Source organism: Centruroides vittatus, unplaced genomic scaffold (genome assembly GCF_030686945.1).
Source record: "Centruroides vittatus isolate TY-2023 unplaced genomic scaffold, ASM3068694v2 contig_1343, whole genome shotgun sequence".
NCBI lineage: Eukaryota > Metazoa > Arthropoda > Arachnida > Scorpiones > Buthidae > Centruroides > Centruroides vittatus.
The window spans coordinates 718,562-741,909 of NW_027120855.1; the positions used below are offsets into that span (position 1 = coordinate 718,562).

The 23,348-nt window shown below is 31.8% G+C and overlaps 1 protein-coding gene across 3 annotated transcripts in view; it reads right to left on the reverse strand.

The window, feature by feature from the left end:
* Vps8 (vacuolar protein sorting 8) overlaps positions 1-23,348 on the reverse strand; it is a 104,280-nt gene that overhangs the window by 18,682 nt on the left and 62,250 nt on the right. For all 3 annotated transcript variants that reach the window (XM_067289278.1, XM_067289279.1, XM_067289280.1), the window contains 9 exons: positions 18,460-18,682; positions 18,298-18,387; positions 13,216-13,310; positions 8,499-8,611; positions 4,148-4,221; positions 3,859-3,893; positions 3,288-3,354; positions 3,072-3,164; positions 751-890 (listed from right to left, as the gene is read on the reverse strand). In XM_067289278.1, the coding sequence (XP_067145379.1) occupies positions 751-890; positions 3,072-3,164; positions 3,288-3,354; positions 3,859-3,893; positions 4,148-4,221; positions 8,499-8,611; positions 13,216-13,310; positions 18,298-18,387; positions 18,460-18,682 (930 nt within the window). The remainder of the gene's footprint in view (positions 1-750; positions 891-3,071; positions 3,165-3,287; positions 3,355-3,858; positions 3,894-4,147; positions 4,222-8,498; positions 8,612-13,215; positions 13,311-18,297; positions 18,388-18,459; positions 18,683-23,348) is intronic.

The window sequence follows — 23,348 nt, forward strand, 5'->3', positions numbered from 1 at the left end:
AGCCATAAACACAATTTAAAATATTGTATTATTTCGTGCTACAAAAAAATTTTAAGTTTTATATAATTTCTCGGGTGGCATTCCTTTCTTATCGGCAGAACCGAATGCGCAATTTACCTAACATTAATTCGCATCGAACATTTTTAATGTTTTTAGAGTGAAATTACAACTTTAGAGTTAAAAAATTCGACGTAAACGAATGGCGTATTGTTAATAGCCGTCTATTGTAATAAGTAAACGCATTCCAAACACAAAAATGCAATTAAAATAATCCAAAGACAGAAGACGCGGAAAGACGCGACTCGTCGAATTACGACTGGGTAAGTTGTACGTTAAGAACTAAATTCTGAAAAACAAAGTTAAATTCATATATATAATACAGACTTTTGTTCGAATTCTTTCGAAGCCATCGACTATTACCGGATCTCTGATCGTCTCTCTTCATTTTATTTCAAAATAGAAATTTTCGAATTTTAAAACCATACTTCAAATAGAAAGAAACAATAAAATTTACAGCGAAAATAACTTAGAGTAGAAAGAAATTAGGAAGATAAATAATTCGCGCGCGAGTTTATTATTCTTTGGTAACTTTACGAGTATTTATAATAATCTCCGTAAACTATTCCGTTAATTTCGATGTTAAATGATGTCTTTTTCCTTCTTTCGTCGGTTTATTTTTTGTCTTTTCGCAATTTAATTGCCCGATATGTCAAAAATCTTACAAAAATATAAAATTTTAAATCGACTCACAACTTGGCTCCCTCGGCGAGATTAAGTAAACGATCTTCGTCGATTTCTGCCAAACCGCCCGCCTGGAGCAACTCGATCAGAGCCTGCTGCCTCTCTTCGACTCTGGTGTCGTCTTTAGGGTTTGTCAGAAATTCGATAACCTCCGGTTTGAAAAGATAATACTTTTAAACGTTGGCCAATCAAATTATTCGGCATTTTTGTATTTTAGACACGGTAAAAGTATATAAAACTTTCTCCTAAATTCGTATTTTTAATATCTAAATTTCATTTTTTCACACAATACATATATATTTTTAAACATATTTAATTTACAACCTTCGAAAGGAAAGCTACTTTTATAAAGAATAATCGCTTCTTTATCGTTATCGAAGAGATTTACTTACGCTATCTTTACGCGCATTTCGAACCGTACTTTCCGGCGGTTCCTCTCTTCGGTAGGTGATACGCGAGAACAAAGTAAACAAACCGAACACTAACGTACCAGAGCACCGAGAACGCGGTAATAAAAGTACGACGATAAAAAAAATACCGACGAAAAGATCGGGGTGCTTATTTTTTTAAAAGTACCTTCGGTTTCGAAGGTTGTAAACTTACGTATATATTTTTAAATATATTTTAAACCGACCTCCCGCAATCTACAAATAACGAATAAAATTTACATAAAATAAACGCGGTAATTTTAAATTTAACAGACTATTCTATTAATAATATACATAATGTACTAAAATATTTATAATTAGGAGACAAAAAATTTTAAAAATCTTTACGTCGTTCCTTTCGGACCGGAGGAACGCCGTACGCGGCGAAAGCGATCTACGTTTTGTCGTAGGAGAATCTTTAGCAATTTAACGAATGACCATGTAATTTCGGCCAGGAATGCGGATGTAAACTCGCGTATTTTAATAACAACCAGAGACGCGCGTCTATTTTCCGAGAAAAACTTTATTCCGGTGGGTAGGGAATACGTACGGAAGGGTACGATGAAATAATTAACCTATATAATATTTGGGTAACTTCCGAGAAACGATTTTCCCAGTGGAAAGCGAAGCGATAAACCCGTTAAATTTGAAAGGATCGGAATATGTCCGTTAACAAAAGGTTGACTACTACACGTAATATTGTTCCCGCGGTGTTAGAGAGACAATATAAAAATTTCAAAACAATTTTTGATATATCTTTTAATAAATATTTTACTATTTCTAACGTGGTTTTCTTCTTTATACGCATTCGAAGACATAAAATGGAAACTATTATCCAAAATATATATTTTAAATTATTGTTAAAATAAAAATTTCAAATTCAATTTAGTTAAATGTCGAGTATTTTGGATGGATTAAAAAAGAAAAAAAAACAAAAATGCAAATATATATATATTTCATTAATTCTTATAAAATATTTATTTTTTAAATAAAATTCAATCTGTAATAACTCATATAATATGACAAATAATATTAGTTTGAATATATTCGCAGCAATCAAATTAGAAGATTAAATTTTTTTTATTAACTTTCATATTAATTACACAATAATCTTATTACCGAAGAAATAAAATTATGTCAATTACTTAGTATACTTAAAATTAAAAATTTATAGTTTCGTCACCAAGAACACGGATCAAAAATCTGTCATTCGATTATCGTTTACAAAATATCCATCCATATTAGATTTATGTGAGACAGCCGTTTTTAGCTCCCCAGAGAAAATATTTCGGGTACGTATTACTTTAACTCGGGTCCCCTCCTTCGTGTCAAATATTTGCATTATACTGTGAAAATATTTGACGCCAACGAAGGAATTTATCAGAAAACAAAAAAAAAAAAAAAATACAAAATACAATCTAAAATAATGTAAATACAAACAAAACCTTTTATCCGGTAACAGAATTTCGACGAAAATTCTGTTACCGGATAAAAGGTTTTGTTTCTATTTAATTAATTACTCCAGTAATTTGTGAAGAACATAGTTAAATAAAAATAATTTTATTGTATTTATTAGCTTATGTATTTATATAAACATTAAAATAAGCTCAAATACGGGAGCCAGAAACTTGTTGATTTTAACGGGAATATTTTAGAAATTCTCAATCCAACATCAAAAAAGCGGCTAATACTAAATGCAGTTTAGAAATACTCTGTTAAAGACTCCCATTTCCAATATTTGAATTTGTTTTGTAATTGTTTACATTATAGATGTGAAAATAATACATAATTTTAAACTAACTTATATATATATATATATATATATATATTATATTAAAAAATGTTAAACATAAATATACATTTAACAACTTATTATAAAATTACGTTAGAAGACGAACACACCTGTTCAAACAGCAGTCGATTAACAATAATGCTATTTTCGTGTTTGGCCATTTGTCTCGCCAAAAACGTAAACAACGCTCCAACTTGAGTGGGCTGAATTTAAATTTAACAATTTTTCGATATAAATACGATAGGAAAAAATAATTAAAAACTATTTAATACTTTTATTCGTGGATAAGAATAAAAATAAGTAAAACAATTATAAAGACAACTCACGGAAAAACCTTCACTTTCTACCATAATTTGAAGGAGGATGTCTACCACTCTTTGGCGCTGGTTAATACTATAATAATAAACTTTTAACTTATTTAAATATACACGTTTGTATACAAACTAGTTAATTCTATAATTGCAATTTTACAAAATAAACGGTGCGCAAAATATATCGTCGACGCTACGCTTTAAGATAGAAAACAAAGAAACGTACGTACTCGGCCGGTTTACTTAGAAAAAGAATTATTTGAAAAACTAAACCGACAAAGAGCTTATATAAAAGTTTGTTATTTTCTTTCCGCCTACAGAGGAAGTGGGTAGAAAGATCATCTCTACACATTATTTCTATTCTCGCGCAAGGAATGTCATCACTTTTCTCTATTAAATTCCTTCGACTTTGTTTTATCTATTGTTTTTATAAATACGCATCGACTTCCACTCGTCTATTTTTCTGTGTTTTTCTAACTTTTCATAATTTACGGGATTTTTAAAAAAATAAAATATTATAAACTATACCGCGTGTATATTATCTGCTTCGTACGAATGCACATTAAAAAAAAAAAAAAAAAAATACCTTTCGCAGGAGACGAATTCTTCTTCCTCGAATGCCTATAAAAAGAGTAAACTGCGATTTAATACAGCTTTATTAAAAATATCAGAACCGATTAGCGAAGATTTCATTACTACTAATTAATTTCGACAGAGCTGTAGGTACTTTTTAAGCCGCGATAAAATTTATATTATTAAACTTACTCTATATTCTTATAAATATAATTTTTGTTCTAATTTCGAGTTTATGTATATTCTTTATCATTAAAAAACTTGGATATTAACTATAAAATTTTCAATCGCGAAATACTCACCAAAGCCAAAACATTGAGAAATTCTCTCGTATCGAAATGAAGTAAAGTTTTTAAATAAGGATAGACCACATCATCTAAAATTAAACAAAGCGAAAATTAACTGATTTTTTACGTTAAAAATTCTACGCGGTACGCGGTAGTAAGGCTATATATTCGACGATAATATTTTTCGATCGTCCTTTAAAATCCACGCGCCGTCAAAAAATTCTCACTTCGAATTACAAATATATTTAAGGCGTCCCGACCCGTATAAAACGATCGATTCGACCTCTGGATAATTAGCGCCGAGTTCGGCGTTAACACAATTTTTAAAATTACGAAACTATAGACGAGAAGGCGTCGAAGATTAAACCGAATACTTTATTTCCGCAAGCGCTTCCGATTGGTTTTTACCCGTCGTATATTAAGGCACGCGCGCGTCAGTTTCACGCGCTTACAAAAAATGTTCGCTTTAAAATTTATACGCGTTCTTAAAAAGCTTACGTTCCGTAACGGCTAACGTCGCTAAGTTTTTTGTATTTTAAATATTTTGTTCGAATTTCTTCGTTCGTTCGACCGCCCGAGGACGACGTATATAAATAACGTCAAAAGCGCCGGCGAAAATAAAGTATTTAGTTTAATCTTTAATGCCTTCTTATCCGTAACTTCGTCATTTTAATACAACTGTCGACGCGACATCCGAGCTAAGTATTTAGTGTACCTAACGGGAGAAACACAATTTTTCTCATCTCGCGAGTACTTTCGACGATCTTATAATCGTCGAAAGTACTCGCGAGATAAGAAAAATTGCGTTAACGCTAAACTCGGCGCTAATTAGCGAGAGGCTATACAATTTCGGCGCGAGTTTTTATTTATCCATTTCTACGATTGGTTCGATCGATTCTATCGAAAAATTCTTCAATTTTAAGTAAACTTTATTATTCTTATTACTTCTGTATTATAAAAATCAACTATTCGCTACAAATTGTGCGGCGAAGTATCGACGATTCGATCCACTTAAATTAAATGTAAAAAAATTCGGAATTCTCGTAATACACCGACATTATACCTATCCGAAATCTGAAATTACGCGAAAAATAAGTTTTGTTTCTGTAAATTTTTCTGTATTAAAATATAATAAAATTCTAATTATTTAATTATTCCCGAGTTTCGAAACATTAAATTTTCGTCATATTTTAATCGCGAATGGTTTTGTTCGATATTTAATTTTTGAATATATCCGAAATAGAGTTAATGTCCAATGTTTCAATTTTGGTAAAATATCTTAAATTTATTCTAATGCTAAAGTCGTAAGATTCGTTGTTCGATATCGTCGATGCGTATAATTTAAACGACGTTCGTCGGGTAGTTTCGATAAACTCGTAAACTGCGTATAAGTATCGATATAAATTAACCCATCGTTAACTTCTTCGGGAAACTTCGCGAATCGATGTTATTTATTTGTGAGAATTTCTTCGGTTGCCAAAAAATGATGAAGTATTATCAAAATATATACGGAGTTGCTATAACATTTCGATTTTATATGTTACGGAAAATTAATTTTCGGCAAATATTTATTTATAAAAGAACGACGCTATCGGCTTTTCTGGCACGTTAACAAAAAACTCTCTCGTCCCACAAAAAATAAATTTTTATCTTTGTCCGAAGCGATTTAAATTTCCCGCATTTTGTATCGTTATCCGACGAAGCATTCCTCTTCGTTTCCTCGGATCCTTGCCAAATTATCAATCGAGATATAAATAGCGAAACAAATATAAATTAAACTTTACGTTAACTTTTGAGTAATAACGGAACGGCGAAATAATCAAAAATGCATCGAGACCGGTACTTCGTACAAATTGCTAATTGCGGCAAGAACGAAACAATTCGTTATACTATAAGGAACGATCGTAATTGAACGAAGATTAACGTATATGTAGAATAAATTATAGATTAGATAATTATTTTAGTTAAAAAATGATTTTTAGCACAACTGTATTAAATGTAACGATATGTATACATTTCGACGAACCCACGACAAACGCAATGCGCACCCAATCCGCAGTATACGGAAAGAGGTTAATGTTATTTATATCGTTTGATTATAGTTACGAAAAATTTCTTTTTATATACGGTAAGACCCTGCTTAACGCCGGGGATACGTTCCTAGACGACGGAGTGCTAAACGAAACGGCATTAAACCGGGTCGTTTTAACGCGGAGTAAACGGGGAAGGGGGAACGCGCGATCAAAAACAAACAGATTTTACTTTAAGTTATTTTTATATTAATTTGCATAATAGTATATGTTAAATAACACAAACATATGCACGCAGAAATGTAGAGTTCGTTTTTTGTGACAAAGGTCCCGGCTCTTCCGAAAGTCTTGATTTTTTTTGCCAAGAAGTCTTCTAGTGTCATTTGTCGCTTTCTTTTTCTTTCGTTAAGTAAATGTCGGTAGCGGGAGATCGCGTCCAAAACGCCTCGTCTCGCTTTTGCACTCCTTTCGAAATCGGGATCGTTCGCTACAATTTGATCGACGATTTCGGTTATCGTTACCAAATTTTTACTAAAGAAATCCGTAGACAAATTTTTTGGGTTCTTCGTTTTCCGAATCACTATTTTCCAGTTCTACACGAATTCCTCGTACTGCCGGTTCTCGAAGGTTGTCGTCGGTAAGGCTCTCGCCGGAAACATACGATAACTCCTCAATATCGCGCTCGTCTACGTCTCCTAGACCCGTCGTATCGATTAGGTTGACAATTTGTTCGACGATAGGCCCTTTCTCGTCGAGAATTCTTGGATATCTTCGGCCGTAACTTCTACACTTCGTTCACGCATTTATAAGTTAATTCTTGCCAAGCGAAGTCAATATTGCCTATGGCATCCACGATGTTATATTTTTTCCAAAACTGCACCAAACATACATAGATTTAAGAAAAGCGCAACGCTACGACGAATTGCCACCTTTTGCCGACTGGTTCGTGTTCGGGAATAATCGTATTATATACCAAACGACGAAATGCCACAATAATTTGAATCGGTGCTTTTTTTAGGCTTCGAGCAGACCGCATTATATTGAATCGGCATTAATTAAGGCAGAGTTAAGCGGGGTATTACTGTACTATAAAATTAAAAACTTTATTTCACTATAGAAACCAAATGTATAAATATGAAAATACACACTTAAACAACGATTCTCTCAATGTACTCTTCGATTGGCGTATGTTTTGTTACAAGACTGATAACAGATTTAACTGTAGACCATTTTCAAATCTCGGTTTCTTTAAGGACATTTTAAAAAATGATAAAAGTAACAAAACCAGAGTCTAACTTTTTGTTATAACGAAGTGACCAAACAGGGTTTGAACAAATATCAGCAATAACTAGATGAAATAAATGTATAAAACTAAACCTTTAATAAGCGTGTATTTTTCAAATCGCCAAATATTTGCAGCTAAGACACCCACCGATGCTAAATTATCGGGCTAGAAAACGGCTATGGCAATATGAATAATTTTAAGATAATTTGATACTAGAGTAAGGCCGATTCTTTTCTTCCGGTTAGGCCTAAATTTATTTAAATTATTTAATTAAAATTCTAATTATTAAATTCGGCATTGGTCGGTGTCTTACTTTATGTTTAACGGGTTAGTTGTTTATTTGCGGCTAACTTAATTAGCTTAAATTTGGAATGCTAGTTTTTTAAATATACTCAAATAGAAAGTATGTTTGTAAATTCAAATGATTCAAATTTATGTTGTGGATTCAAATTTATGAATCCACAACTGACATTCTAGAATTTGATAGTTCCTTCTTATGTTCCTTCCTTCTACCTGAAAAAGTCATTTGAAAAATATGTAACAGACATTAAAGGTTAGTTTCACAATCCTTCAACAAACATATCAAGTTTTGATATAAAAATTATTCTTATGATTTTCATTGTTTCTTAAGATTGTATGTTTAATTGCAAGCAACAATACGTGCTATTTTTCAACAATGACAATTTGATGGATGAATATACTATGATTGTATTGTAAACTGTTGTTGCGACGCATTTGATTGTTACAATAATTATACACTATGGATGATGTTACTCTTACTCCTTTCGTAATTTGATAATCTACTGATAATCTGTGCATGTTGCAATGCATTGATTAGTCATCAAATAACAACAACATTGCCAATTATTGATTAAGATACATAAAAATAATGTAATAGTATTGCTTTCCTCCAGTCTGTGAAAGATTTGATTTTGCATTTAGAGAACAAAAGCAACAATGTAAACACCCCACGTACAACATCCTAATTCAAATTTGTTCGTTTTCTTCTTCACTTTCCGTAATTAATTTTCAAAAATACAGACGAACGTACCGTGTTTGTTACTGTGTAGAGAGACGACGCACTCGAAGACTTTGGTTTTCACGGATTTGGCTTTCTCTTGCGGAATGTCGCCCTTGGGATAAGATCTTCCCGCCAAACAGCAACTATTAGAAGATAAAGCCGTACTTTAAACACGGACTCAAAGATTAGTTCTAAAAACACTTAATAAAACGTTTAACACCTTCTATCACCGAGAATACTTTATTTAATTAAACACAAACGTTTGCGGCCTAACGGAATAGGCCGTCCTCGGGCGAACTGGCATTCGAACGTATTTCAAACTGTAATAAATGGAACGTTCCATCATTATATATTCAAATTTAAAACGAAAAAATAGATAAATTAACAAATAAATAACAAAATAAAATATACTAAAATACACAGAAGCCACAACAATATAAATAATAAAATAAATAAAATAAATACATGAAAGGCATCACAATATAAGGGCAGATACAGACTAAGAATTTTTATATTTTGATTTTTCTTTTATGTAGAATTTCCATGCAGAAGCTAATCCATCTGCATCCCTTGCATTAATACAACCATCTCTTAATTTACTTTTATAGATTTCAATCTGTTTTTCTTGCAAAGCTAATGATGGAGACCGCATGGTCTTGAGGATAGTTGCTTAACTACAGAGTCCTCCGCTTGTGCCATACTTGACAAAACTGTGTTGCAGTGTCCTTTATTAATGTCATATTTGTGTTTATTAAGTCTAATAGCTAAATTTCTACTTGTGACTCCAATATAGTCCTTTGTAATTCCTAATTGTTGATTTTCAAATGGAATTCTATATAAGCCCGCTTTTTCTTCTTTCTTAAGCATGTCTTTGTCATTTCTGAGAATACTATACAAATTAGCTCTTTTGTAAACTATTTTGGAGTGTTTTTTGTCCAATACTTGCTTCGTGATGTCCTTGATGTTTTTATTATAAGTGAACTTGGCAATTTTCAACTGATTTATTTGGGTTCTTAACCTTTTGCCTCCTTCGTATCTTTTAATTAGCCCTTCTATTGTACTTTTTTATATCCCAAGTTTGAAGCTATTTCTTTGATTCTATTAATCTCCTTCATCCCGTCTAGTACATTAGAGCAATATGAATGTTTTTCTAACGAGTGCACGAAAAGCTGACAGTTTGTGTATCCGTATGGGTTCTTCGAGTTAGCTGGAGTGTAAAGAGGACTGCGTGCTGGTTTTATGCAAATACCCATTGTTATACAATCTCCTTTCAATTGTATGTCTATATCCAGAAAATGTATTCATTTGTGACTTTTTTGCTCTAGTTTAAGTTTGAATCCATCATTGTTGTTGTTGTTGTTTGCTTGTACGAACTTGTGTATTCTCTTGCCATTTTTCTAAATAATGCACACGTCGTCCCCATATCTTTTGTAAAATACAATATCCTTTCTGAATCCATTAATAATGTGTTTCTCCAAGTTGCATAGAACCAGGTCACATAACAATCCTGACGTCGGGCTTACCGTAGGTATGCCTTTCTTTTGTCTGTATGCTTGTTTATCGAAACTGAAGGACTTGTAGCATACCAATTTGGCTAATTCCATCAAATCATTTGCCAATGTACCAACTTCCAGTTTTATGTGGATCATAAATTCCATTAAAGCTTCATAACAGGATTCTATTTTTATGGATGGATTTAGGTTTCCAAAATCCATAACTGACCCAACTTCTTCATCAAGTAAACTTAATTCCTGTAATTCTCTTACTACGTTCGTCGGGTTTTGTGCAACGAGAACATTGCTGCCTAATTCATCCGAAATGAATCTATGTAATTGTTTTTCCAGAATGTATGTGGGTCCGCTGCATTTCTCCCCCACAGGTCTGATCTCTGCCTTCCTTATGTATTTTTGCAAATGCAAATAATCTTGGCATTGCTGGCTTCGGGTTATGAGATCGTTTAAGGAAAGTTAATATGGAGCTTAATGGAGCTCTTTCGAGTTTTTTTACTCTTCTGTCTACATTTGTAACAATTTTTTCATTGACCTGCTCACATTCTGTTCTTCTAATGTATCCTTCTAAGGATTTGTTAGTTTTTTCTTTCCATGATAACTAAATGCCTACTTTTTGTCAACTTGTATTAGGACCAACTCATTGTTGTTCAACCACTGTTTTGTGCGTTTCAGCTGTTTCATTTCAATATTTTTTGTTCTGTGGGTGTGATCTTTAAGAACAGTCTTCCATCTGAAAAACAATCCCTTTCTAACTCATTGAATTCTGAGGTTCCTCTCACCAGTTCTGCCATTGAAGTTTGCCATATGTTTTCATCTTCTGGAACAAAGTTAGGACCTTTTTGGAGAATTTCCTTAATTTTAGTTGGGATGTCGACTCGGTCCCATAAAACAAAAGGTGATGGGTTTATGTTCTTTTCTTTTGGTGCTTGTTTAGTCAAGATCCATGCCATTCTTCTGATATATCTTTTCTTTAAACCTCCATATACTCTGTTTGTCAGTTTGACCACTTTTGCATTAATTTCTTTAAGACTACTTGGGTCGTTTATGTATATTTCATTTTCTAATGTAATGAGATCTTGTAACATTCCATACTTTTTATTTTTTGTAATTCTGATGGACTTACGTAGACAATCTTTTCTAATTTTTTCTTTTAATGAAGCACATTCCTTTGGAATACTGATTCTATAAACGGACGTCGGATAGACTTTGTTAAGCAGACATTGCTTAAGAAATTCTAGTTTACTATTTGCCATTACTATCTTCAATGCCAATTTTCTATACTCTCTATAGTTCCTGGCCTGTGCCGCCATTGAAATCTATAAAAGTAAATTAAGAGATGGTTGTATTAATGCAAGGGATGCAGATGGATTAGCTTCTGCATGGAAATTCTACATAAAAGAAAAATCAAAATATAAAAATTCTTAGTCTGTATCTGCCCTTATATTGTGATGCCTTTCATGTATTTATTTTATTTATTTTATTATTTATATTGTTGTGGCTTCTGTGTATTTTAGTATATTTTATTTTGTTATTTATTTGTTAATTTATCTATTTTTTCGTTTTAAATTTGAATATATAATGATGGAACGTTCCATTTATTACAGTTTGAAATACGTTCGAATGCCAGTTCGCCCGAGGACGGCCTATTCCGTTAGGCCGCAAACGTTTGTGTTTAATTAAATAAAGTATTCTCGGTGATAGAAGGTGTTAAATGTTTTATTAAGTGTTTTTAAATAAAGCTGAGTTTGATATTTGATTAGTTCTAAGATTACAGAGAATTAAAAACTACATAAATAGCTAAGTTAAAAAAGTTAAAGCTAAGCAGCTAAGTTAAAGAAACTGAAATATTTATTTTTATAAATAAAATTTTTACAACTATAAAAGTTAAAAAACTACAAACTTACACATTTTACAAAGGCCAAATTTACAAAATTTAAGCAACTTCATACATCAAGGTAAAAAATAAATAGTAAAAGAACATGGCCAGCGCTATTTACATTTAATAAATACACAAAAATATAAATACGACTTTTTTACAAAGGTAAAACCTTGCTTCCGTCCTTTTTTGCCATTCACCCCATCAGCAATCCATAAAAAATTCGTACAGTTACAGAGACTGTTCTTTTACTATTTATTTTTTACCTAAATGTAATAATTAACAGTGGCAAGAACACCAGAGGATGCTCTACATTATTTTACATTTTTTGCAGAGGCAGTAGCCTCAAAAAGAAGAATGTCTCATAACTTTGTGAATTTTTTACGGATTGCCGATGGTGTGAATGGCAAAAAAAAGGACGGAAGCAAAATTTTAGCTTTGTAAAAAAAAGTCATATTTATATTTTTGTGTATGTATTGATACATCAAGTTCATCTAACTTCACGAAATCGTCCAACTCCATTCACATTACAATTTTTATAGTTGATTACGACATCACTTCAAATAATGTCGGCATCCAGATCGGTATTTAAATTGATCAACTTTTTATAATTAAATATTGCTACAAGTTCTTTAAATTTTCTTAGATAAAAATGTTTTTCTTTAAATAATACTTTTACATTATTTTCATCAATTTTACAATTACTAATTTTATAGCATTCCATCTGCAGAGACTGCACATTTTCTCATAGAAGTGCTGCTTGTGTTCTTTCAATCTGTCATTTGACACGTCATAAACCATCGAACGTGTTATAAACTGAAGTCCGTTAAAGCTAATACAAGATTTTAAGAAATCCAACAGATTTTTTTTTTAAATTTATCTTTAAAAAACAAAGCATTAACAAATATATCTCACTAACCTTATGAAGCTTTGCAAAATTTAAATTATCACGAACGTTTTCGGTCCCCTTATTTCTTTTTTTTTTTTTTTATTCCAGAATTAAACAATTCACAAAACCTGTTCTGAAATTCTTGTTCCAATCTGTGTAACAGAGAAATCTGATGATGGGAGATAATATCCCAAAAATCATTTAATTCGAAAATAACATTAAAAAATCTATGGATCTTTTAAAAATACTTTAACATTAATGAACTTCGGTTTAGAGAGATTCACATACAATTTAAAAATGATGATATAATACATATAAATAAAAATATTATTATTGTTGTTGTTATTATGTGTGCCAGAACAACAAATACCTTATCATTGTTTACATTTAAAAAATAGTTATTTTTCTTAGCCAAATGAGTTTCTTTTGTAATTTTCAAATTATTTTTATTGTCATTTTAATGATACTTACCTAATGTAGACCAAAAGTTTATTTCCGAGAATAATTTGCGCATCCGTCAGTTGTTTTCCACTGGATACGGCCCGACGAAGAATTCCGAGCAGATCCTGTATTTTGAAAAATGTTAACGTTTAATATCGAGCCAATTCGTGTTTTAGATTTGAAAACAGAAGAAAGAAAAGTTTAAAAATTGGACTGGCTAAAATTTTTTTTCAGTTTTTTCTGTAAGATGGCTGAAGCAGCACTTACTTATCTTTAACTTCATTCAAAACAATTTTGTTAGACTGTATTGTGACACCTGTCACATCAGCATGCATGTTAAAAAAAACCTAACCAAAGCTGGTGAATTTCTGTGTAGCTATTTTAATATTCAAGACGGAAGAAAACAAAACATTTTTGACATATTATGTTTTGTTGTTTCGAGAAAGGAAAATATGCAACTAAAACACAATTTGTGCAGTGTGCGAGGTGCCGTAACCGATCAAACACGTGAAAACTGGTTTGCAAAGTTTTGTGCCAGAGATTTCTTGACAGAAAATGCTCCATGCTCAGGTAGACCGGTCTAAGTTGATACAGATCAAATTGAGACAGTAATTCAGAGTGATCAATGTTATACCATGCGGGATATAGCCAACATACTTAAAATATCCAAATCAAGCTCTGAAAATTGTTTGCACCAGCTTTGTTATATCAATCACTTTGATGTTTAATTTCCAAGTAAGTGAATAAACCTTCTTGACTACTTCCACGTGCAATTCTCTACTTAAACACAACAAAAATGTTCCGTTTTTAAAACAAATTGTGATGGGCAACAAGATTTGTTGGACATCCACTTTACAATAATGTGGAACGGAAGAGATTGGGGGCAAGCAAAATAAACCATTAACAACCATATTAAAGGCCAGTCTTCGTGCAAAAAAGGTGATGATGTGTATATCGTAGAAAGCCCTCTATTATGCATTTCTTCTGGAAAGCCAAATGATTAATTATAACAAGTATGCCCCGATTACAATAACCGAAAGCAGCACTCGACAAAATGCATTCCAAATTAGTCTGTAGAAAATGCACGATCTTCCGTTGGGACGACGTAAGACCGTGCATTTCTTTGACGACCGAGCAAAAGCCGTTACGGCTTAGCCGGGAAGTTCCGATTCGTCCGCCATATTCGTCAAATGTCGCACCTTTGAATTTTCATTTATTTTGTGCAAAAGTCTCTTAATTAATGGAAAAATTTCAATTTTCCGGAAGCCCATAAAAGGCACCCTAAAAGTTCTTTGTTCAAAAAGTTAAAAAGTTTTTGAACGAAGAAATTATGAAGTTGCCTGATAAAAATAGCAAAAGGTAGTAGAACAAAATGGCTAATAGATTGTAAACTGGTGAAAATGAAAAATGTCTCTCTTATTTCGATTTAAAAACCAAACAAACTTTTTAACCAATCCGATACTAATTCATCATTGTTTATGGATTTCAAATTTATTTACTATAATACATAACACTCATCTATAAAAATTTTTTAGTATTTTTTCTGAAGAAAAAAATTATGTCACATATTGCAATTTTTTCATTGCAATAATTTCTAATCTGTGTGTAGATTTTCTGTCAAGGATAGTTTATGAGTAATCTGAATTTTAAGGTTTTCCTAATATTCTTAATACTTTAAGGTTTATATTAAGTGTACTCATGAAATAACTTAGTCTTACTATATTCCTAGTTCATACTATGTGTACTCAGCACAAATTATTTATTCCTAGAATATAATAATAAAAATTTATAAATGAGAGATGTGACAATATTCATAAAAGAAATAACAATTATTGTACAAAAAAATTAATAAAATCTGGCATATAAACAAAATGAAATAACTGAAAACCAGGGCTGTGGAGTCATGTAAAAATCTCGTGTTTATTATTTTGTGTGACTGTCTTTCTTGTCTCTAATAATATTTCAACAATAACGAGTTAATACAGAAGGCATCCGTCCACTTTCCTTCGTACCACTTCTTCAGTCCCATAAATCATATCCGAAGTCCCTCGTCACACCCTCTTGAGAGTCGGTGGTAGAGAAAAATAAAATTTGTCGTGTGTCGCACTTGTTCTGTTTTTGCCGCACGGCATTGTGTTTTCACCACGCCTTTATGTCCTATTTTGTCACAAGTAGTGCCTGTCTGTCATACTGTTGTCATTTCATTGCAGTGTCTAACCACTGTCTATTCTATGAGCAACCTAATATCTGTTTTCGGCTGGATTGCGACCCACACTGCTTAGGTAAATTTTTCTGTTAACCGGTAACGGATCCTGGTTGCCCGCTCGGGTGACTCACTTCCCACTTTCCTATCTACCTTCCCCCTTCCTCTCTCCTCTCTCCCCACCCTCACAATCCTTCACTTCAAAGGCTAAGCCCAAGGTACGGCCTCCTAATTCTTTACTTGTATTGTTATATATAACAGCTGGAAAAGTAAAAATTATCGAATACATTTGAAATGAAAAAGTTTCTACGTTCTATCTTTATTAGAACACTATTTATTGAAGCTTTTATTCTGAGGTCACGTGATGCCATCAGAATTCTTGGGCTTATTTTGTTAACAAGTCCGCCTCTAGTCGGAGTCGGTAGATTTTTACATGACTCCACAGCCCTGGTTTTTAGTTAAGTGTTTTTTAACATGACAGTTGAAAAGTTTACTCATCTAACTTCAGAAATACATTCCAAATGATCTAAACAAATATAAACTTGAATAAAAATTAATTATTTCAATAAATGAAACTAATCTTTGAAGGTTAGTTTCATTTATTGACTGACATATCACTGACAAAATTTATTTATTCAAGATGATTTCAGACAATTTCAACTTTTTAAAATATATTCTGTTTGATTTGAAAGTTCATTTTGTTTCATTTCATTTGAACAAAGGAAAAGCATTTTCTTTATTCTTTCTTCAATCATTTGGATGAAATCAACTACAGATCAATCCAAAAATATTAAATTACTGTATTGGCCCGAATATGACGCGATATTTTTTGACTATTTATTTTTCGTTAAAAAATCGACTCACGCTAAATTCGGGGTTTAAGTAATGGAATATAATATAAACAAGGACATTTTCCTACAGAGGTTGAAATGCGACTGAACGTCCGACCAATTCCTAGCTCGGCCGACCACTTCAAAACAACCATGTGATCTAGTTAGTAGGCCTGCGCTTTTGTTTGCGTAGCGCTACTATAGTAAGGCTATGTTTCCACTCGTTAACGTCTCACGCAACTGTTTTGTTTCATTTGTTTTTTGCTCTAGTGACTAGCGACAATTACTTTACTTTTTTCTTTATTGCCCATAAAAAATGAGTGCGAGTAATAAAGGTAGTGTTGAGAAAAAAGGCTCATCAAAGAGTCAAATAAATAAAGGTACCAGGAGAACCTACGATATGAATTTTAAAATTACGGTTGCAAACAAGGCAGAAAGAACGAAGAACTTGAGAGCTTTGAGGAAATACGGAGTTCCAGAAGTAAACATCTGCCTATGGAGAAAAGGTTTAAGGAAATATAAGAATGCAAATTCTTCGAGAAAATCTTTTAGTGTACCTAAAAAAGGAAGGTTTAATGAAGTTGAGCAGCAAGTGTTAAAATTCTTAATAGAAAAGCAAAATGAAGGGTGCCCAATATCCCGTGAAGTCATAAGATTTAAAGCATTAGAAGATGCTGCTAATTTAAACATTCCGAGAAAGGACTTTAAGGCAAGTATGGGTTGGTGTAGGAGAATGACGAAAAGGAACGGTTTATCACGACGACGGCAGACAACTCTCGCGCAAAAACTTCCCGACGACTTTAATGAAAAATTGTTGGCTTATTGGCGCCATGTTATATCATTATGCAAAAAGCACAACTACAGTCTTGGAAATATGGGAAATGCAGACCAAACACCAGTCTATTTTGACATGCCTTCCGACCTTACGGTAAATAAGAAAGGTGAAAAAACAGTCTTATTGAAGTCAGCTGGTTATGAAAAGTCCAGAATTACTGTTATGCTTGCCGTTACTGCTGACGGACAAAAGCTTCGACCTTACGTTATATTGAAACGTAAAACAATGCCCAAAGAAAAGCCGTGTCCAGGAATTGTTTTTCGGGTCCAAGAAAAAGGTTGGATGACAGAGGAGTTGGTATTCGACTGGTTGAATGTGATATGAGGGAAACGGCCAGGTTCTCCGAGAAACTCCCGCTCCATGCTAGTCCTCGATGCATTTCGAGGCCACCTTATGACAAGTGTTAAGGAAAAAATTGAGGCATTGAATTCCAATCTTGTAATAATACTGGATGGTATGACTTCTCAGTTGCAAGTCTTGGATGTGGTGGTTAATAAACCATTTAAAGAGAATTTTCGAAAATACAACAACAATTGGCTATTATTGGGCAATCATCCATTGACACCTTCAGGAAAAATAAAAAAACCCTCAGTCTCTCTTTCAGGAGAATGGATTGTGACTGCCTGACAGAAGGTCGAACCTGAATTGATAGTTCAAGGTTTCAAGAAATGCTGCATTTCCAATTATTTAAATGGGACAGAAGATGACATTTTGTGGGAGACTGAAAGCATGAATGAAAATACTGATGATACCGATGTGACATCAACGAGTTCTCATTCTGAAAACAGTTCAGATTCTGAATAAACATTTCCGTTTTTTGTTGTTACTTACGTAATATTAATTTTGTTTTACATTACTTAATTTTATTGACATGAATGTAACCTGTATTATTAGCTACTAAATAAATGCGTATCTGATTGAATTTTATTTTCTTTGAATTCTTTTATGAGTATTATTTTTTTTTCTAAATATCTTTATGAAAATTTCGGAGTCGCGTTATATTCGGGCTAATACGGTAAATAAAAAAAATTTTTACAGAGGAACAGTTTATGTAAACATTCAGAATTTTGAAAAATAAGTTTTGATCATCACAAACCGTAATATAGTTTCTACTGCTTGAGTCATTATAATGAATCAAAAACAAAATTTACATTAAATGTTATGTTTAACTGCATATAAGTAGAGTACCTAATTAACAATACAAATTTATTAATTTCAAATTTTTTAAAATAACTATTACTTACTTCTAAAGGCGTGATATAATCTTCCATTCCTTTATTATATATGTAAAGGATGCCGTCGTACAAACCGTGCGCCCAGCACAACTTCATCACCTTTTAATTTGAGTAAAAAACATTTTGTTTTTAAAATATATAGTTTTAAAAAGTAAAATACCATATAGTTACCTGGTGAATGTCGAAAGAGAGTATATCGAGATGCACGAGGCAGGCCTCCAACGAATTAAACTGTTGTTTGTCGGAATAATGATCGACGAATTCTTTCGCCACGGTCGGAGGAAGATACGTTATCACTTCGTCTAGAATGTACGATTCTAGACTTTCTAAGAAAATACCCCGACAGGCAGGATCGACGCTAAATCTTTCAAATATTTTCCCAAAGAGAAATTCTCTAAAATTATAACAATTTTAATATCACATTAATTTAATGGAATTTAATTTGAAACAATAATCAAAGAAACAAATTATAAAACAATTGAAAATTTTTCACAAAGACAACACATTGAAAAATCACAATACTAAACACTTACGATGGCAAATAATAATAAATAAAACAAGTCGTCGACAGAAGATACACATATAGACAGAATAAGTTTAACAGTGTAAAAATAACAGCAGTAGACTATTATCAAAATATGACATATTTGAGAAGTATTTATGATAATTCATTACAATGCATTATTTGTATAGATAATATAAATCAGTAAGTTCTATTGAATATTTTAGAATATAATAATCAAAACTACAAATAAAGAAAATTAATCTGAAAAGAAATTTCTTAAAATTTTTATTACAGACAAATGAACCACTGTAACATTTCCGTATTTCCAGTTACTAACATTTTCATATTTTTAAACATGAAAATGATTATTTTTCACTGCAATTTCAACATTAACTGAAGCATTAAACAAAATTATGAAAATAAGAGAGATCTTGACACAAATCAGAAAAAACCCGGCAACGAACAAGAAATTAAACATAAAAACAAGTCTTTCCACTATTTTGAATGGTCATCTTCAAATCAGTGGAGAGCATTATGCTGGTTTTTGGTAATTTGTGTGTATCTTAGTACTTTTGTTTGGTATATTGTGGCGATTGACAAGATTTTGAATCTAACAGTAAAACGTGCTGAAATACTGAAAACAGAGTATTCCCTGCTTGCATGACAAAAAGCAGATCATCATTAGTATTAGCACAAACAAAATTTTGATACTTTGACTTCGACCGAAAGTAATTCCGGTCGACAACACGTGGACCAAAAATAACAACAAACAATTAAATATTAAAAACCGGTCGTCAAATCGACTGCAACGGACCCACTAACCGGGCCCATAATATTTAATAATAAAGTGCGATTTAACCTTTGCACGATTATTGTATGCCGCAAATCCAAAAAAGTTTGGGAACCAGTATCGTAAAGCATTTTTTTGTCTTTACGTATAAAAACATGCATACCCTTTCACATTAAATTTTGAAAAAATTATTATTGGTTACGCACAAAAATAAAGTTTATAACTTGATATTATTCATAAACTGGTTAAATAAATATAAAATGTTGAATAAAAATCGAATATTGGGGGACCATTCCACGTCCAAACACTTTTTGGTTTAAAATCATTTGTAGTAAATTGAAGCTACAGAGAACAAGTTTAATTACAGAATATATAACCACAACACTATTCATTGCCCAATTTTTGAAAACAACCCAATTTTTGAAACTACTTTCAAAAATTGGGTTGTTTATCATCAAAAGTGGGTTTCCTAAAAAGTATTTAACTTTTCAAACATGACAAATCATCATATCTTGGACAGGGTGAAACTCGACCGGATAGTGGCATTCTATCTTCGGACAAAGATTTCGAACTACAGTACACTCGAATGTCACGTATATTTTGTAAAATGCCTAAAATAGTCGTCATTGTATTTAAGTGATTACAAAATGACAATCATTTGACAAAAAAACCTCTATAACCATAAGTTTCTCTCAGCAGATGCAAAATATTTAACACAAATACTTTTGATCTACTTCTAAGATCTGCTTCAGGTAGTTAAAATGCTCTGATATTCAAAAATGAAATGTTTGAAGAACCCTGTATAAAATGAGAAATTTTGAGGTAGGTCTTAGAAGTAGACCAAAAACATGTGTGTTAAAGTTTTTCATCTGCTGAGAGAAACTCAAGGTTAATGTGTTTTTATTTCTATTTTATTTACATATTGGCCTGGTTTTATAGAAAACTGAAGCATATAAAAATTTTGAATACATAATATCTACTTTTCACTTAAAGCATAAGCAACATACCCGGTAAATCGTTCTTTCCGTAAGTTGAAAATTGTTTTCCATCTAAAAAATTCTGTGTGGTGTTGTTTATATAAATTTATAATTTCTCAATGTTCAGAATTATCTTGTTCGGGTGTATAGTAGGCGATCTTGGAGCAAACACGAGGCCATATTTGAGCTTATCTTTCTATACATTCTATGACGTTTTGTGGTCTCGACATCGTGGTAAATAAAACTTTTTGCAACAGAAAGGACAGCAGATGACGACTCCACGATAACCAAATCACCTCGGTGAAAGCCGACAAAAGCAGAGCCCTTATTCCAATAAAAAGAGCTTCTTACCTTTCTCGGTTCAACAACTGTCACAGCTAAGAATTGCAAACTGATCGACGAAGACTACTTACAGCACTTTCAAAATAGTCTTGGGGTTTACCCCTTCTGTACATAATTCGAGATGTCTCGGGCTTTGCAGTCCGTATCCCGAAATATCTCGGGAATGGACTTTATGGGCATCTCAAAAAAAGGCCCCGACTTATAACTTTTCCAAAAATATATGGATCGGCATATATATATATATATATATATATATATAGTTATCTATCACCTATGCAAATTTCATGAATTATTTTTGGCTCAAAATTTTTTATGACAATTTATTAATTAGCTAATTAATTGCACTATTGTTTTTTATGGGATTTTTTAAATCAAATTAATTAAATCATTCTAAACTTCTATTTGACCAATTTGAATTCAGTAAAATTTTTTAAAATGCTATTGGATGTTTTTTATGACATCAGCAAGTTTTTTTTGTTTTTTATTCAGTAAAATTTTTTCCCATATTTTTTTTTCGTCTCCGTATTTTAATAGCATAAAAATCAAAAATTTTGTGTTATATTTGAATAGATGCGATAAGTTAGTTCCCCTCCCACTTTAAACCAATATTCCCGAGGAGTGCAAGAATGACCCGGGAAAGCCGATACCAGCTGTTCTCAAGGTCAACCGGTTTGTAAACAATGTAGACTGCATGTGTGAAATTTCACACCTTATTAAATGAAAGAATAACAATCTGTGCAGCTATTTTTTTCAAATAAAAGCATTTGTTTTAAATTATTTTTAATTTTTTTATATAGTTTTTCTGTAAAAACACTTTTTGGGGGTATTTATTTTGCAAGAATTATTTCCTGGCAATATTTTTGGCTGTCAGATTCACATTTCAGTGGAAATAATTATTTAATATGTAGTAGTAGTAGTAAGTAAAGTTTATTGTAATAGGGTATACCTGTTACAAGGAGGAGAATCAGTTGATACCAACATAGTTGATTTTGTTATTTAATAATTATAAAATATTGACGTCTTATAATAATATCTAATTTGTTCAACATTGATATATATTTGCAATACTGCAAACATATGTATTTGATATATTATATCACATTACGTAACTACAAAAAAATTTTTTTTTTTTTTAAATTATACAAATTATCATCAAATTATAATTTTTTCCACGTACAAAATGCTTAGTTAGTATTTCATTGCTGATCTTGTTCGTCGCACGGAGGTTATATCTATTTCGTAACACTAGTGCCTTGCTATAAAACGACACTTATAATTTTTGGGGGATAAAAACCCCTACATCTAGAATAGCACCAACTGCAAGATAATAATTATTATTATTGAATTATCTTCTTATTATTAAATCTTAGCCAGGTGGAGAAATTTAATGGTAAAAAATTCTGAAACATATCAGTTGCTATATAAGGTTCTGAAATTATATTATACCACACAAGATTTTGACAGATTAGAACAATCTTAAGATAGGCAGAATTCAGGAGAAATATATCAATTATGTACTTGATATAATGACTTCGGTGGAATAGTTGATATTTTTTCGATCCCCTAACTTAGAAAAAACTTTAATAATGATTATCATAAGGAATAAGTGTAGGCCAAATCTGTTTCAATTTTTCTATTACCATAGTTTTAGCATTTAAACATTCAAACTAACTATTATTTCTTCTATCTAGCCATAATCAGAACTATGATGACGATCAATTCCTTCTCGAAAAATCATTCAATTGGACTACTTTATCTAGATTAATATCATATGTATATTTTATGTTGTCTTTAATATAATAATCATCTTTTATAATAATTCTATTCCCATTGTGTTTTTCTTCTTTAATTATTGCCAATAATTTTTTTCTTCTCATTCTGGATCTCGTGCATAAATCCGAACTAACTATTATCTTTTCCTTCACTTTATTATTGAAGTCGCCTTTCTTTTTCCAGAATTCTTTAATAATCAGATTCCTATCATATACGGACCCCAATAATATTTTCACTATGGGTTTGATTTCACTGTTGGTTAATCTAACCACTCCTTCTATGTGACTATTAATTATTCCCAAGTCCTTTTTTATAAACTGATTAATTTCTTTTACATGATCGGTCGAGTTGAACGGAAAGTTTATAACTATAATGTTATTATTATTTCTCACGTTAGCTAGCTGGTCTATTTCAAATTCTAACATACCTTTCAATTGGCAATTATTATTAGATATTTCCTCTAATTCTTCTACTTTTTGGGATAATTTTGACAATTCTCCATTCAAATATTTATTTTCTTCTTTCAAAGCAATGACTTCTGCTCTAATTCCTTGTAGTTCCGTATGAAGAAGAGAGAACTTATCTTGAATTAGCTCGTATATTGCTTTCAATGTAAATTGTGACTCTTCCTGAACTTGTGGCCCTAAATCTCTTGAAGTTTCGAAGTAGTCGT